Source organism: Porites lutea, chromosome 2, assembly GCF_958299795.1.
Source record: "Porites lutea chromosome 2, jaPorLute2.1, whole genome shotgun sequence".
NCBI lineage: Eukaryota > Metazoa > Cnidaria > Anthozoa > Scleractinia > Poritidae > Porites > Porites lutea.
In genome coordinates this window covers 4,595,323-4,607,710 of record NC_133202.1, presented here as the reverse complement: position 1 = coordinate 4,607,710, position 12,388 = coordinate 4,595,323, and the positions used below count along the sequence as shown (strand labels likewise).

Below are 12,388 nucleotides of genomic sequence, written 5' to 3'. Positions count from 1 at the left end.
GTGTTCGTTACTTACAGACCTAATCAGCAACCTGTTAGAGTTTATGTAAGGGAAGATAAAGAGGTCGGAAGTGTGGTAGCTACAGTCCCGAGATATTTTCCCGGTGGCACGCTCACCATTATATTTCCCCAGAACTCCAACTTCACTGTTGATAACTCTGGCAAAGTTCGCATGACGACGCCTTTTGATTTTGAACAAACGCAGTTCTACAGTTTGACCGTCAGAGAACAAGAACCGGCCCCTGGCGGCCGCACGAACGACGTTGATGTGGAAATCAACGTGGTAGACATCAATGATAATAAGCCTAAAATGACGATGCTGGACTTCTTTGGTCGAGTTAACACCAACTCGCGCCCAGGGGCCAGTGCATATCAGCTCAAAGCAGAAGATGATGATGGTGGATTGGCTGGGACGGTCGGCTACCAGATGGTCTCCAAGGGGACACCGTTTGGTATAAATCCACTGACTGACATTGTCGAAAGTACTGGTATTCTTGAAGACAGGGGAGGATACAATGTGACATTATACCCCTTCGACTTTGGCATTCCTCGCCAGTTTGGCAGCCCAGTGTATCTGGATATCAAAACGGTCAACTTTAAGCCACGGTTTTCGGAAGCGGCGTATAAGTTTGAGGTCTTTGAGAGAGCCCCTCCCGGAGTGATAATTGGAAAGGTCAAAGCTACCAGTGTTTCAGGCGCAAGAGTGGGTTACTCCATCGTTCAGGGTGATCTAGAGAAAAAGTTTCGCGTCGATTCAACCGGTGAAATAAAACTAGACTCCCTCTTGGATCGCGAAAAGAAGGCTTTGTACAACTTGAAAGTGAGAGCGACAGAACTTATTCCTAGGGGCTACTCAAATGATGTAGAAGTAGATATCACAGTTAAGAATGCCAATGAATACTATCCGTCCTTTGTGAAGCGAGTCTATGAGCAGTCCGTCAATGAAGGCCAAGGTGCGGGGTTCTTGGTGCTTCGTGTGCAGGCAAACGACTGTGACTGCCCAGGCTGCAACTGCCAGCTTGGTTTGCTTACCTTTTCACTAGAAGGCACCTCTTTGTTCAGAATTGACCCAGTCACTGGCGATATCACCGTGGGACCAAATCCTCTTGATTACGAAACGGAACCTGAACACGTATTCACTGTCTTTGTGGAGGACTTTGGCGAGAAGAAGTTCAAATCTCGGGCCTTTGTGAAGATAACCGTGCAGAACCAGAATGACGAAGATCCCCGGTTCCGGGAGAGTGATTATACTATTGGCATCGCTGAAGATGCGGTAACTGGGAAGGCGCTGGCTGCTATTCTGGCCAGAGACGCCGACGGAAGTTCTTTGACGTATGAAATAACTAGTGGCAATAGTGGTGGCATTTTTCAGATTGGTTCTTCTACCGGTGTACTCTCACTGCAGCGGACAGTAAAGGGCAGCTCCCAAACACAGTACACACTCGAGGTTCGAGCAACAGATTCGTCAAATGGAAGATTCGATGAAGTTCGTGTCGTAGTCAACATCGAAGACAGTAACGACAACAGGCCAATATTCAGTAACTGCCCTTCACCAGGTCAGGTCTCTGTTGAAGAGAACAAGAACGCGGGAGAAAGGGTCTTTCAAATCACTGCTGTCGATAACAACGATCGAGGACGAAACAGGGAGGTGGAATACAAACTCATCACTGGCGGAAACCCGAAGTTTGCTATAGACAACACCACCGGTGTAATCACTACTCTGGCAAGTTTAGACCGCGAGGAAAAAGCCGAACATAAGTTGATCGTGCAAGCTGAAGATGGGGGACACGGAAGGGACGAGGCAGAGAGACTTCTGTCTTACTGCATCTTTGATGTAAAGGTTGGCGACAGGAATGACAATTACCCCAGGTTCGTGACTCCCAAGTATGTTGCTAGCGTGTGGCAAGGAGCATCAATTGGGACAGTTGTCTTGACTGTCAAGGCGGAAGATGTGGACGGGAGGGGACCGAACAACGAGGACAATACAGAAGTGGTTTACCAGTTGGTTAATCCTGACGACAAGTTCCGCGTTGACTCTTCTTCCGGCCAGATTATTACCGAAGCAGACTTAACGAGTTTTAATAGCAAATTTCAACTGAGAATTCAGGCTACAAATAAACAGCCCATGACCACGAGTATTCAAGCCCCACAATCCTCAACAACAACTGTCGAGATCAAAATAGTGGATCTGAAACCACCCAAATTCAAGAAGGCCGTGTACACGGCTAATATTGCAGAGGATGTGAAGTTGGATTCTTACGTAGCAACTATCCAAGCTGTAAGCGAAGTTGTTCGAACCCACAAGATATCCTACAGTTTGGTGAATTATAATCAAGAGGGAGTTCAGAAATTTAAAATCGACCCAACATCTGGAAATATCACGACAGCGAGCACGCTCGATTATGAACAGACTAAGGAATACAGTCTACAGTTCCGAGCTACGGAGACGGCAAACAACCTTGACACCACTTGTGAAGTCAGAATTCAAGTTACTGATGTTAATGATGATACCCCGACCTTTCAGTTGGAGGAGTATAACGCTAGAGTCCCGGAAAATGCTGCGTCAGGTTTCAATGCGATCACCATCGAAGCTGATGATAGAGATACAGGTAAGGGGTAGTGGTAGAGAGTGACCAAGCAATTACATTTCCAAAAATCTCCGATATGCATATACAATCTCCTAAAAATTACAATACTAAATCGAAAGATTAGAGTATGAGAATTAATAAAATGATCACTTTAAGGACAATGCTTGATCTTCAACCAAAATCTTTCAACAAATTGTCTAAGATAATGTATGAATATCGGTTAAGAAAATTTGTTATTAAAGAGTTAACCCCCAGCTCCCTGAACAAGGGTTCTGTTCGACGCAGTTCGGATAGCCCGGAAGGATATCTTATTTGTCCAACGCCGTATTCCCTCGAATAATCGCCGCGACCCTTTTTTTAATTTCAACGCCTCCGGCGCTTATTTGAGGACGATGATTATTTGAAAGTTGGACGCGACAATTGTTTTAACTGCGGTGTTATTATTTTCCGTTTTAAACCAGCAGAATTAACGCCTTTTGATTTTGATTATATCGGGGACGCGGCCCTTATTTGGGGTGGCGCGTATTGACCACTCTAGAAAATACCATAACACACCATAATGCTCTTTGTTTGTCACCCGAAAATTTTGCGTAAGCATTGTCTTCAGTTTCTCTTGGGAGTTAAAATGGCCCCAAGAGAAACTGAAAACAATGCTTATGCAAAATTTTGGGGTGACAAACAAAGAGCATTATGGTATGTTATGGTATTTTCTGGAGTGGTCAATTGTCTTTTGTGTCTCAAATGCGGCGCTTATTCGAGTAAATGCGGTATTCACTTTAACAAGTTAATGTTGTTGGTTTTGAAATCAAGTGATGATGAAATTCTGAGTTACGCAAAGAAATTTGGCTGGTTTGTGAACCGAAACAGACCTGTCGTCTGTGGATTCTGATTTTAAATTGAACGAGGTCTCGTCCAAAACTCTTCTTGGGATGTTCGTGAAACTGAACCTTGAACTTAAACCTTTAAGCCCCAGTATCAAAATTTTCCCCCAAAACAGCTCCATAATGCCGTTGGGCACAACGCCGGCCCCCAAGTCTCAAGAACAAACTTAAAATGGCCATTTACATAATACATTAAACATCGGACGGTTTAGGATCACGGTCAACTTGTATCTGGCGGTCAGTTGGCCGTTTCCCGAGGGTTAGCGATTAACACAGATTTGATTGTAACTCAAAACGAAAGCCTGGGCTTGAAAAAAGTCCCGTGTGTTAGTGCAGGACAAGTAGATTTTTCTGGACAAGTTAACTTGTACATGTAAGTTACCAGTAAGGGTTCAAGCGGGTCATCCTCTAAAGAAATCATTAACCCTCTTAAGCCCCAATATCCAAATACAAATTCTCCACACTAGTGTCCATACATTGCCTTATAGAATTAGTCGAGAGAACTTGATAAAAGATCAAAGTATTTCTCCATTGTTAATCATTTTGTTAATTCTCCTAACCCTTTCTCTTGGTAATGTACTGTTATAGTTAGGAGAAACTTCATGTTGGTCACTCTTAAAGGGTTAACTAAGGTGAACAAGAAGTTGCCTCAGGTAAGAACACTGTGACAAGTGCCTGCCCAAAGGACAAAGTGGAAGTCAAATTTTTTTTCGAACCCTGAAAAGTAGCGTTGAATTCATTATTATTCTTTACGGTTTTACAGGTGTGTCAGGTCAAGTTGTTTACTCACTGGAAGGTACGCAATCATTTACCATTGATGGGAATTCCGGAGTCGTGACCACAAATCAGCAGTTCGATAGAGAGCAAGGATCCGGAAGGTATAGTGTGACTGGGACAGCTTCAGACAGAGGCAACCCATCCCTTTCCGCCAAAGTTACAATCACAGTTGCTATCGTGGATCAGAATGATCAGCCACCCGTGTTTGCAGAACGAACCTACACGGCAAGCGTTGCTGAAGATTCCGCGATTGGTACTTCTATTACCGATCTCTCCGCCTCTGATGGGGACATCGGAGACAACGCCAGGCTCGACTACTTTGTCTCCAGCGGCGACACGGCGCATAATTTCAGGATGGAAAAGGGGGAAGAAGGTTCAAACAAGTGGATTTTAGAGCTGGCTGGAAAGCTGGATTATGAGACGAAGGAGTCTTACACCATCAAAGTGACAGCCACTGATAGGAAGAACAGTGACACCGTGGATGTGGTCATAAAAGTAAGTAGTAAATCAGCGACGAAGAAATGACCATCACGGTTGTAAATTCACTTACTGCGCTTTTCACAAACACGCGAATTGTGAAGTTCAAAAGCCAACTAACGATTGCGTTTTTCGCTGCCGTCAATCGTATTTGCGGACCTCTTAGGAAACAAAACTTTACTTTAACGGGTTCAAAATGTCATGGTTTGTGATTTGTGATTGGTGGATTTCGATCCGTTTTGTGTGTTTCTGTGTTTCAAAGTTCGTTGCTTGTGATCGTAATTATGATTGACGGCAGCGAAAAACGCAATTGTGAAGGCGGCTTATGAAATTTAGAGTTCGCGTGTTTGTGAAAAGCGCAGTAAAGCAAGTGCTAATTAACCCCGAAAGAAAAGAGAGAAAAAATAGGGCTTCAAAAGGATAAAGCCGAACAATTCTTATAGATAAATCTGTCATGATTATACTGATTTCTGTCCAGACATTAGGGACCTTAAGCAAGGACGACGACGACGGTAGTGAAAACGTCGGTAAAAAAATGAATTTGCGTTCTTTCAAACTTAATCGCGTCTATTTGGACGCGCTCAATATGCCAAATACAGGTGCGGGCGACTTTTCCTGGAGTTGAATTCTTATGGATTTTATTCAGGTTCAAAGAGAGGAAGGAAAATTCGTCGTCGTATGTCCATGCCCTGCATAAAACGTCAAATTAGCAGTGGACGTCAAAGAAATGCACTAAAAAGCGTGATGCACGTGCAGAGCTGTTGCTTTGATCTTTAAACCTATTGTTTTTTTTTTTTGAAGTCGTCGTTATGGTCGTCATCGTAGTTACTTAAGCACCGTAATTAATGACCAGTAAACAACAAGCGAACTTGGTCCCGTGGAACAAATTGCCGTTTGCCTTTTTCGGTAAACTCGAGTCTAAATCTCTTGAAGGTGAACTTTTTATTAGTGTTTGTTTGCTTTTTATATGTTTTGTTTTTTCTTCAGTACTTCTTATTACTTGTAACTTTTTATTGCAGTTTTTAACGGTTTTTAACCCAGTGCATGTTTTCTTTTTATATATTTTTGTTCATTCTTAATAGATTTTTAATTTTTTAGTCCCCGAGCAGGACCCCCTTGCTAACAGTACTTGGTACTTAAGAGTTATCCTGGATAAATATTCGATTATTATTATAATTATTATTATTTATTTCTTTTTTAAATTTTCTTGCATAGTTTTAGTTGTTTAGCAACTAGCTCTTTTTACCCATCTGATTTCGTTCTTGTCTGTAGGTTATCGACACAAATGACAATGTGCCTGAATTCACTGAGCTGATTTACGAAAAGTCGCTTCCCGAAAACAGCGATCCTGGTCTGGATGTAATAAAAGTGAGTGCAACTGACGCGGACAGCGAAAACGTTCAGAGCCCTATTCAGTACTCCCTTGACGCAACGGGCCAGAGATACTTTGCAATCGATATCAAAACCGGTCAGATAACCACTGCCAATGAGAAGCTTGATCGTGAAAAGGACCAAATAGTCAGCTTTTTTGTGTTTGCGTTTGATGGGAAGCATAGAGGACAAGCGTTAGTAAGAATTAAACTCGACGACGTTAATGACAACGCTCCATATTTTCCCAGTGCACCGTACGTGGGATACGTAGAAGAGAATCTTAATCCTGGGGCAAGCGTTATGGTTCTTCAAGCTGTTGACTTGGATACAGGCATCAATGCAGAGATAGTGTACGAGCTGCTGAACAGTGCAAATAATAAGTTTGGTATCGACCGGGACACTGGACTGGTGACCACTCGCGAAACCCTCGAAAGGGAAGCAGCCATTAACGAGTTCACCATCCAGGTAAAGGCCACAGATAAAGGAAACCCGTCGCTGAGTGGAGTTGTTACAGCTACCGTGAAAGTTTCCGATGGAAACGACCAATTCCCAGTGTTCAATCCCACGGTTTACAACGCCAAAGTTTCAGAGGACGCCTTACCCGGGTATTCCGTTACACTTGTGACCGCCACGGATAATGACTTAGGACCAAATGCCGAGTTAGAGTTTACCATTACAGCTGGCAACGACCCTTACCAGTTCTACATCGACCCGAAAAGTGGCGCTATACTTGTGTCAGGTCTGCTGGATTTTGATCATGGAAAAAGGAATTACAACTTGACGGTGATGGTCAGCGATCGCGGCGTTCCACCCAAAACGGCGGACAAACCAGCGTTTGTTTACATCACTGTCACAGACGCCAATGACCATGCACCAGTCTTTGTCCCCGCTGAGTATAACGTGAGAGTGACAGAAAACTTGAAACCAGGAGATACAATATTAACGGTGACGGCTGTTGACAACGACGCGGGGACAAACGCGCAGTTTACGTTCGCCATTACCGGGGGCGATGATGCCGACATGTTTGCAATCAAGCCGAGTTCGAACAATGCTAGCATTGGAGAAATTTACACCATTTTGCAGCTTGATCGCGAAACTGTTCCTCAATATAATTTAACTATTACGGCCACGGACACTGGAGGACTACAGGGCGTGGCGTTAGTGCGTATTGTCTTGACAGATTATAATGATAATGGTCCCTGGTTTGTACCGCGGTATTTCGAAGGTACTGTCAAAGCAGGCATCAGCCAACAACAACGCGTCACCGAATTGCGAGCTTACGATCCAGATGAAGCAAGCAATGGTGCTCCGTTTACGTTCACAGTAGAGACTCACAAAGACCGTTTCGACCTCAGGGAAAATTCCCAAGACACAGCTACCACCGAGTTACTCTTCTCCAAAGGAACCTTTAATCGGCAGGTCAAGCAGATTTGGGAAGTAGAAATCAAGGCTGAAGATAGCGGAAGTCCCCGTCAAACTAACACGACAGTAGTCTATGTTCAAGTGCTTGATAGTCAGAACACGCACGAACCATTTAATGGACAATTGACAATAATCCTAAATGCTTACAACGGCAGGTTTGCTGGTGGTGCCATCGGCACGGCCTACTATCGGGATAAGGACTTCGGTGGCGACAGAAATAAATACTCCATGGGTTCTCAGCAGTACTTCACCCTCAATGAAAACAGTGGTGAAATCACCGCCGAAGCAAACATTCCCATTGGCCGGTACAGTTTTAGCGTCGACATCGAAGAACAAAATCAGCGTTCTGGAAACTTCCCCAAGACCGTGAAATCGGACATAACCGTCATTGTACAAAGCGTCACCAATGCAGCGATCCTTCAAAGTATTGCAGTTCAAATCCTGGCCATGCGGTTACCAAGCCGCTTTGTAGGTGATTATTATTACGAAATGAGGAGGGTGTTGGCTAGTATCCTGTCTTCAGGCAATGAGAACGCGATTTTGATTTTCAGCGTCCAGAAGTCCCCAGATGGCCGTGTTCCCATTGCAGTCGCTCAGTTTGGACTGGAGATTCAACTTGCTGTTGAGATCGCATCTGGGTCATTTATGTCTCGGACAGATGTAGTGCAGCGGTTAGTGTCAAAGAAGCAAGACCTCATCGACTTAGGTAAGTTGATCATTGGTTCATCATTTCCGTGTCCCTATATGTCATCAAGCAGTTGTTTTATATGAGAAAGTTAGATGCGGGTTCTAAGAGTTTATAGAGCGATTTTCATATGATCTTGAAATGACAACGTGCGAGCAAAACAGAAACAACAAACGAACGGAAATATAGCGATTTGATTGGTTTATCGAACGGATACAAACGCGCGTGGCTTTGGTTGGTTAATCGAACGCTCGGCTGACAAAACTTCATGCCCAAAGAACTTTCTAGAAATCAACCGATACTTCGCTTTGACGTCATACTGCAACACGATTGGCCAATCGAACATGGATTGGCCTTCTCCATATTAGGGTTTTCTTTGGCGGGAAAACGAAGAGGCCATGTTTTGATCTTTTCATCCACTGGCTGATAAAACAAATAACGAACACTTGCCGAAACCATTTTTCAAGGTCATAAGAAAATCGCTCTAATGGGGAACACGATTAGTCATGATCCAGGGACATTTCAAGAACAACTGGGTGACCAGTAGCTATGTGTGTGTGTGTGTGTGTGTGTGTGTGTGTGTGTGTGCGTGTGTGTTGTGTAAAAGGTCATCGGTGTAACAGGTCCACTTCAATTTTAAAGCTGCCTTAAATAGTATATAACCAACTTTATCAAAAAAATGATGAAATTCGATGGTGATGATTATGAAATTCCGTCAGAAGCAGTATACTGTCACACACTGTGAAGTGGAGCTAAGTTCTGCGATTGAAGGGCCAAACTCGATTGTTCGCCCAGAGTAGAAAATGTCGCGGGGACTTTAGTTTGTTGTTTATTGTTGCACGAACAGAGTGAAAACAACAGGGTTGTTGCGCAAACATTCACGTGAAGGTCCCTCTCTCCGGCTGGCGCCTGTGTAACATTGTGTCCACGCAACATTCCTACGTGTCATGTTTGTGTGACATGTCAGAAGATATTTGCTCCCAAAAATTTGTGCCGCATGTATAAAAAAATTTCAGAGCTCGCCAAACAGACTCGTTCCATCAACATGGCGTTTCGTCTCTGTTCAGTGACTTTTAGTACTGTATAAGCTTTTCCATTGGCACAGACAGGCGCCGAGTTCTTATTGTCATTGTTTCAGAACTTGATAATTCTTATATATTTGATTGATAAAACAACCTCACTGGTAAGGAGAGGTTTTTTAAATCAATCCTTTGACTGCTGCATGTATTCCGTACATTTAGGTGCATTTTATTGTCCTGACGCTGCTTCAAGTACGCGCGAACAGTCAAACAAAAGGTCTGGAACGAAGCTGGGGCTTGTGAGGCTCGCGTGAGGCTCTTACGCTATTTTTACGCTACGCTAAATCGATTTTGAGGAAAAAACCGACTGTTTTGCAGTTTATGACGCTGCTGTGTTTAACAGTGCTCAGCTGTGAATAAGCGTGTTCTTTCAACTTGACAGGTCTGACAATTGGGAAAATCGGCATTGATGTCTGTGCCTTCGAACTAGAGGATGTCGGAAAGTGTATCAACAAGGTCGAAGCATCCTCCCAGTTCACCGTTGTAAGCGGTAACTATGGTCAGCTAAAAGGCAACGAAGCGCCAACTTCATCGTTGACAATAGTGTCCATTAACATCATCCTGAAAGCTGAACACGTGTCAATCATACCGCCGGACACCAACTGTACCACTGGCTCGGGATGTTTGCACGGGGGCACGTGCCACAATGCTGTTCCCAAGGGAATCATTTGTGAGTGCGGTCGGGATTACCGCGGACCCGAGTGCCAAAGTACCACTAGAACCTTCAAAGGCAATTCGTATATCCACTTGGAGAAGCTGGTGGCTTATGAACGAAGCTTTGTTTCCCTTCAGTTTATCACAGGAACGGCGAATGGACTGTTACTTTACCAAGGGCCACTGTTTGACGGTAATAACACTCTCGTGTGTATTGCATCCTTTTTCTTTATAATGACCTGCGAACGAAAACCTCCTTAGACAAAGGCCTCCAACAAAACGACCCTTGAGTATCGAAGACTTGACTTAAGCCGCATGGAAGGCATAAGATACCCAATTATGTTTTTTGCTTACATTCAAACCTCCCTTAAAAGAGCTATCTTTTAGCCCGAGAAAACAGCCGACAGTTGGCGACGCTCTCACTGGTTTCCCCGCCAAATGACGTCTGAGAAACGACCGCAGAAATTTCATACTGATGACGCGTCACAACCCAGATCTGCGAAGTACTTCTGATTGGTCGTGCCGCGTGGGAAATTTATTTCAACCAATCAGAAGCACTACCCAGAATTGGGTAGTGACGCGTCATCAGTATGGAATTTCTGCGCTCGTCTCTCAGGCGTCATTTGGCGGGGAAACTAGCTAGCTATCTTTTGAACGGAGGTAAATGCTCACTGCCTTAGAGAGATGGCCGTTGGAGAAAGGTTCGAGTGTATTTTATCCCTTTTATCCGAGCTCCATACATTTTCTTAAGGAATTCCTCAGAACGTTCGTCTCTTCTTTTCATGTCCATGTTAGGTGCCAACAATGGTCTGCCGGATGTGATGGCTTTAATGTTGGTAGACGGGTTCATGAAGCTTGTACTTACCTTGGGACCACACCCTAATGCTCCATTGGAGCTGTACTTGAACAAAGGTGATCGCTTGGATGACAGAAAGTGGCATACAGTTCAAGTCATTCGGGAATTAAAGGTTAGCAAACCTGAAGCTTTTATTCCTATAACGTAGCAAGGGATCTGAAAGACATCTTGATTTAACGCGAGAGAGAAGAGGAGAAGGCGTGCGGGTGAGATAAGCTTTGCGTTGGCCTTCTGAACAACAGACCACTTGCACGATGGCGTCATTTTACTAGTACGACCAGAATCCTTTTTGTTTTTCCTTTCATATTTAAATTTGGTAATCCCATTGAAGTATAAATAACAAAAGCCGCAATTTGCACAGGAAAGCAAAACCCTGAAGGATTCTGGTCGTAGTGGTAAAATGACGTCATTGGGCAAATGGCCCATTTATAAGCCTGTCTGTTTATTTTTTTCGTGCCTTCCTCCATTGCGCGTGCCTCGCGCGCGCTCCACGCCAGCTTCCCGCTTGCTTTCGCCCGCTTGAAAGCGCCAAAAAATATCGTCTGTTCTGCAGGCTGCCGAGTGGATAGCAGTGCGTTATCCACCTTTTGAACAACCGAGGCTTGAGCTTTAGATCAAGCAACATAAACCTCCAAACAACACTTAGATTAGAATCTTAATAACTCCACACTAATGTATGGAAAGAAACTGAGCTTTCGACTCACAACACTCGACACTTTTTTATGGTAACTAATCCGTGAAAGAAACCTTGTCTGTAGACCTTCAGCGTCTCCCTTAATTGCTAGTTTCAAACCGAGGGGGGGTGGGTAGGAGTCCTTTTATTATGGGATAAACAACACGACACCCGTATAGTCAGAAAGAGCAAATTGAAATTAGCAACATTCTCAAGTGTGGTGAATGCGATACAGCCATTCAAAAACTCCAAAATTTACTAAGAAATAATGACGTCTGGACGGTTTGTCCTGCAATCCATACATCTTTTATAAATTTTCAAGTTTCTAAATAGCTGTATCCTGTTCAACATCGGGCCGATCGACACCAAGATTCCGATTTCGTAACCTCAATGTGCTCTGTCTGACCGTATGAGCGTCTTTATCCCATAATAAACCGACTCAAACCCGCTCCCTCTGGGTTTGAAACTAGACAATGCAAGCGAGTCTATTCTCACTTTAAATTCATATTTTGGTTTATATCGCAGAAAGTTACTCTGAGGATTGATAAATGTTCGCAATCTGCTTTCGTGGAAGATAATGGACGAATCGTCGAAAACAGAGAAACCTGCGAGATCGTTGGCGAAGTTTGGGGCGCTTCAATGTAATTATTTTTATCTCTTAATAATTTATCACAAAAGTCCAATTTCAGTTTGGTAAAGTACCGATAAACAAACATTACATCGGGAAAATACTGTTCAGGTGCATTGGAATGGTTAAACTTGAGTGTCTCTTTCTTTCACAAACTCAGGTTAACCGTTTAACCCCCAAAATCCACATACAAATTCTCTAGGCTGGTCTTCATACATTTTTAAAGAGAATTAGTTGGGAGAATTTGATAAAAGATCAAAGTATTTACCCTGTGGTGATTATTAATATTTTGGTTATT

The 12,388-nt window shown here is 43.6% G+C and overlaps 1 protein-coding gene across 1 annotated transcript in view; it reads left to right on the top strand.

Moving 5' to 3' along the window:
* LOC140927483 (protocadherin-like protein) overlaps positions 1-12,388 on the top strand; it is a 36,357-nt gene that overhangs the window by 16,010 nt on the left and 7,959 nt on the right. Inside the window, exons 8-13 of the mRNA XM_073377144.1 lie at positions 1-2,608; positions 4,232-4,740; positions 5,995-8,221; positions 9,662-10,126; positions 10,729-10,901; positions 11,988-12,103. The exon at positions 1-2,608 is cut by the window's left edge and continues 935 nt beyond it. Coding sequence (XP_073233245.1) covers positions 1-2,608; positions 4,232-4,740; positions 5,995-8,221; positions 9,662-10,126; positions 10,729-10,901; positions 11,988-12,103 — 6,098 coding nt within the window. The remainder of the gene's footprint in view (positions 2,609-4,231; positions 4,741-5,994; positions 8,222-9,661; positions 10,127-10,728; positions 10,902-11,987; positions 12,104-12,388) is intronic.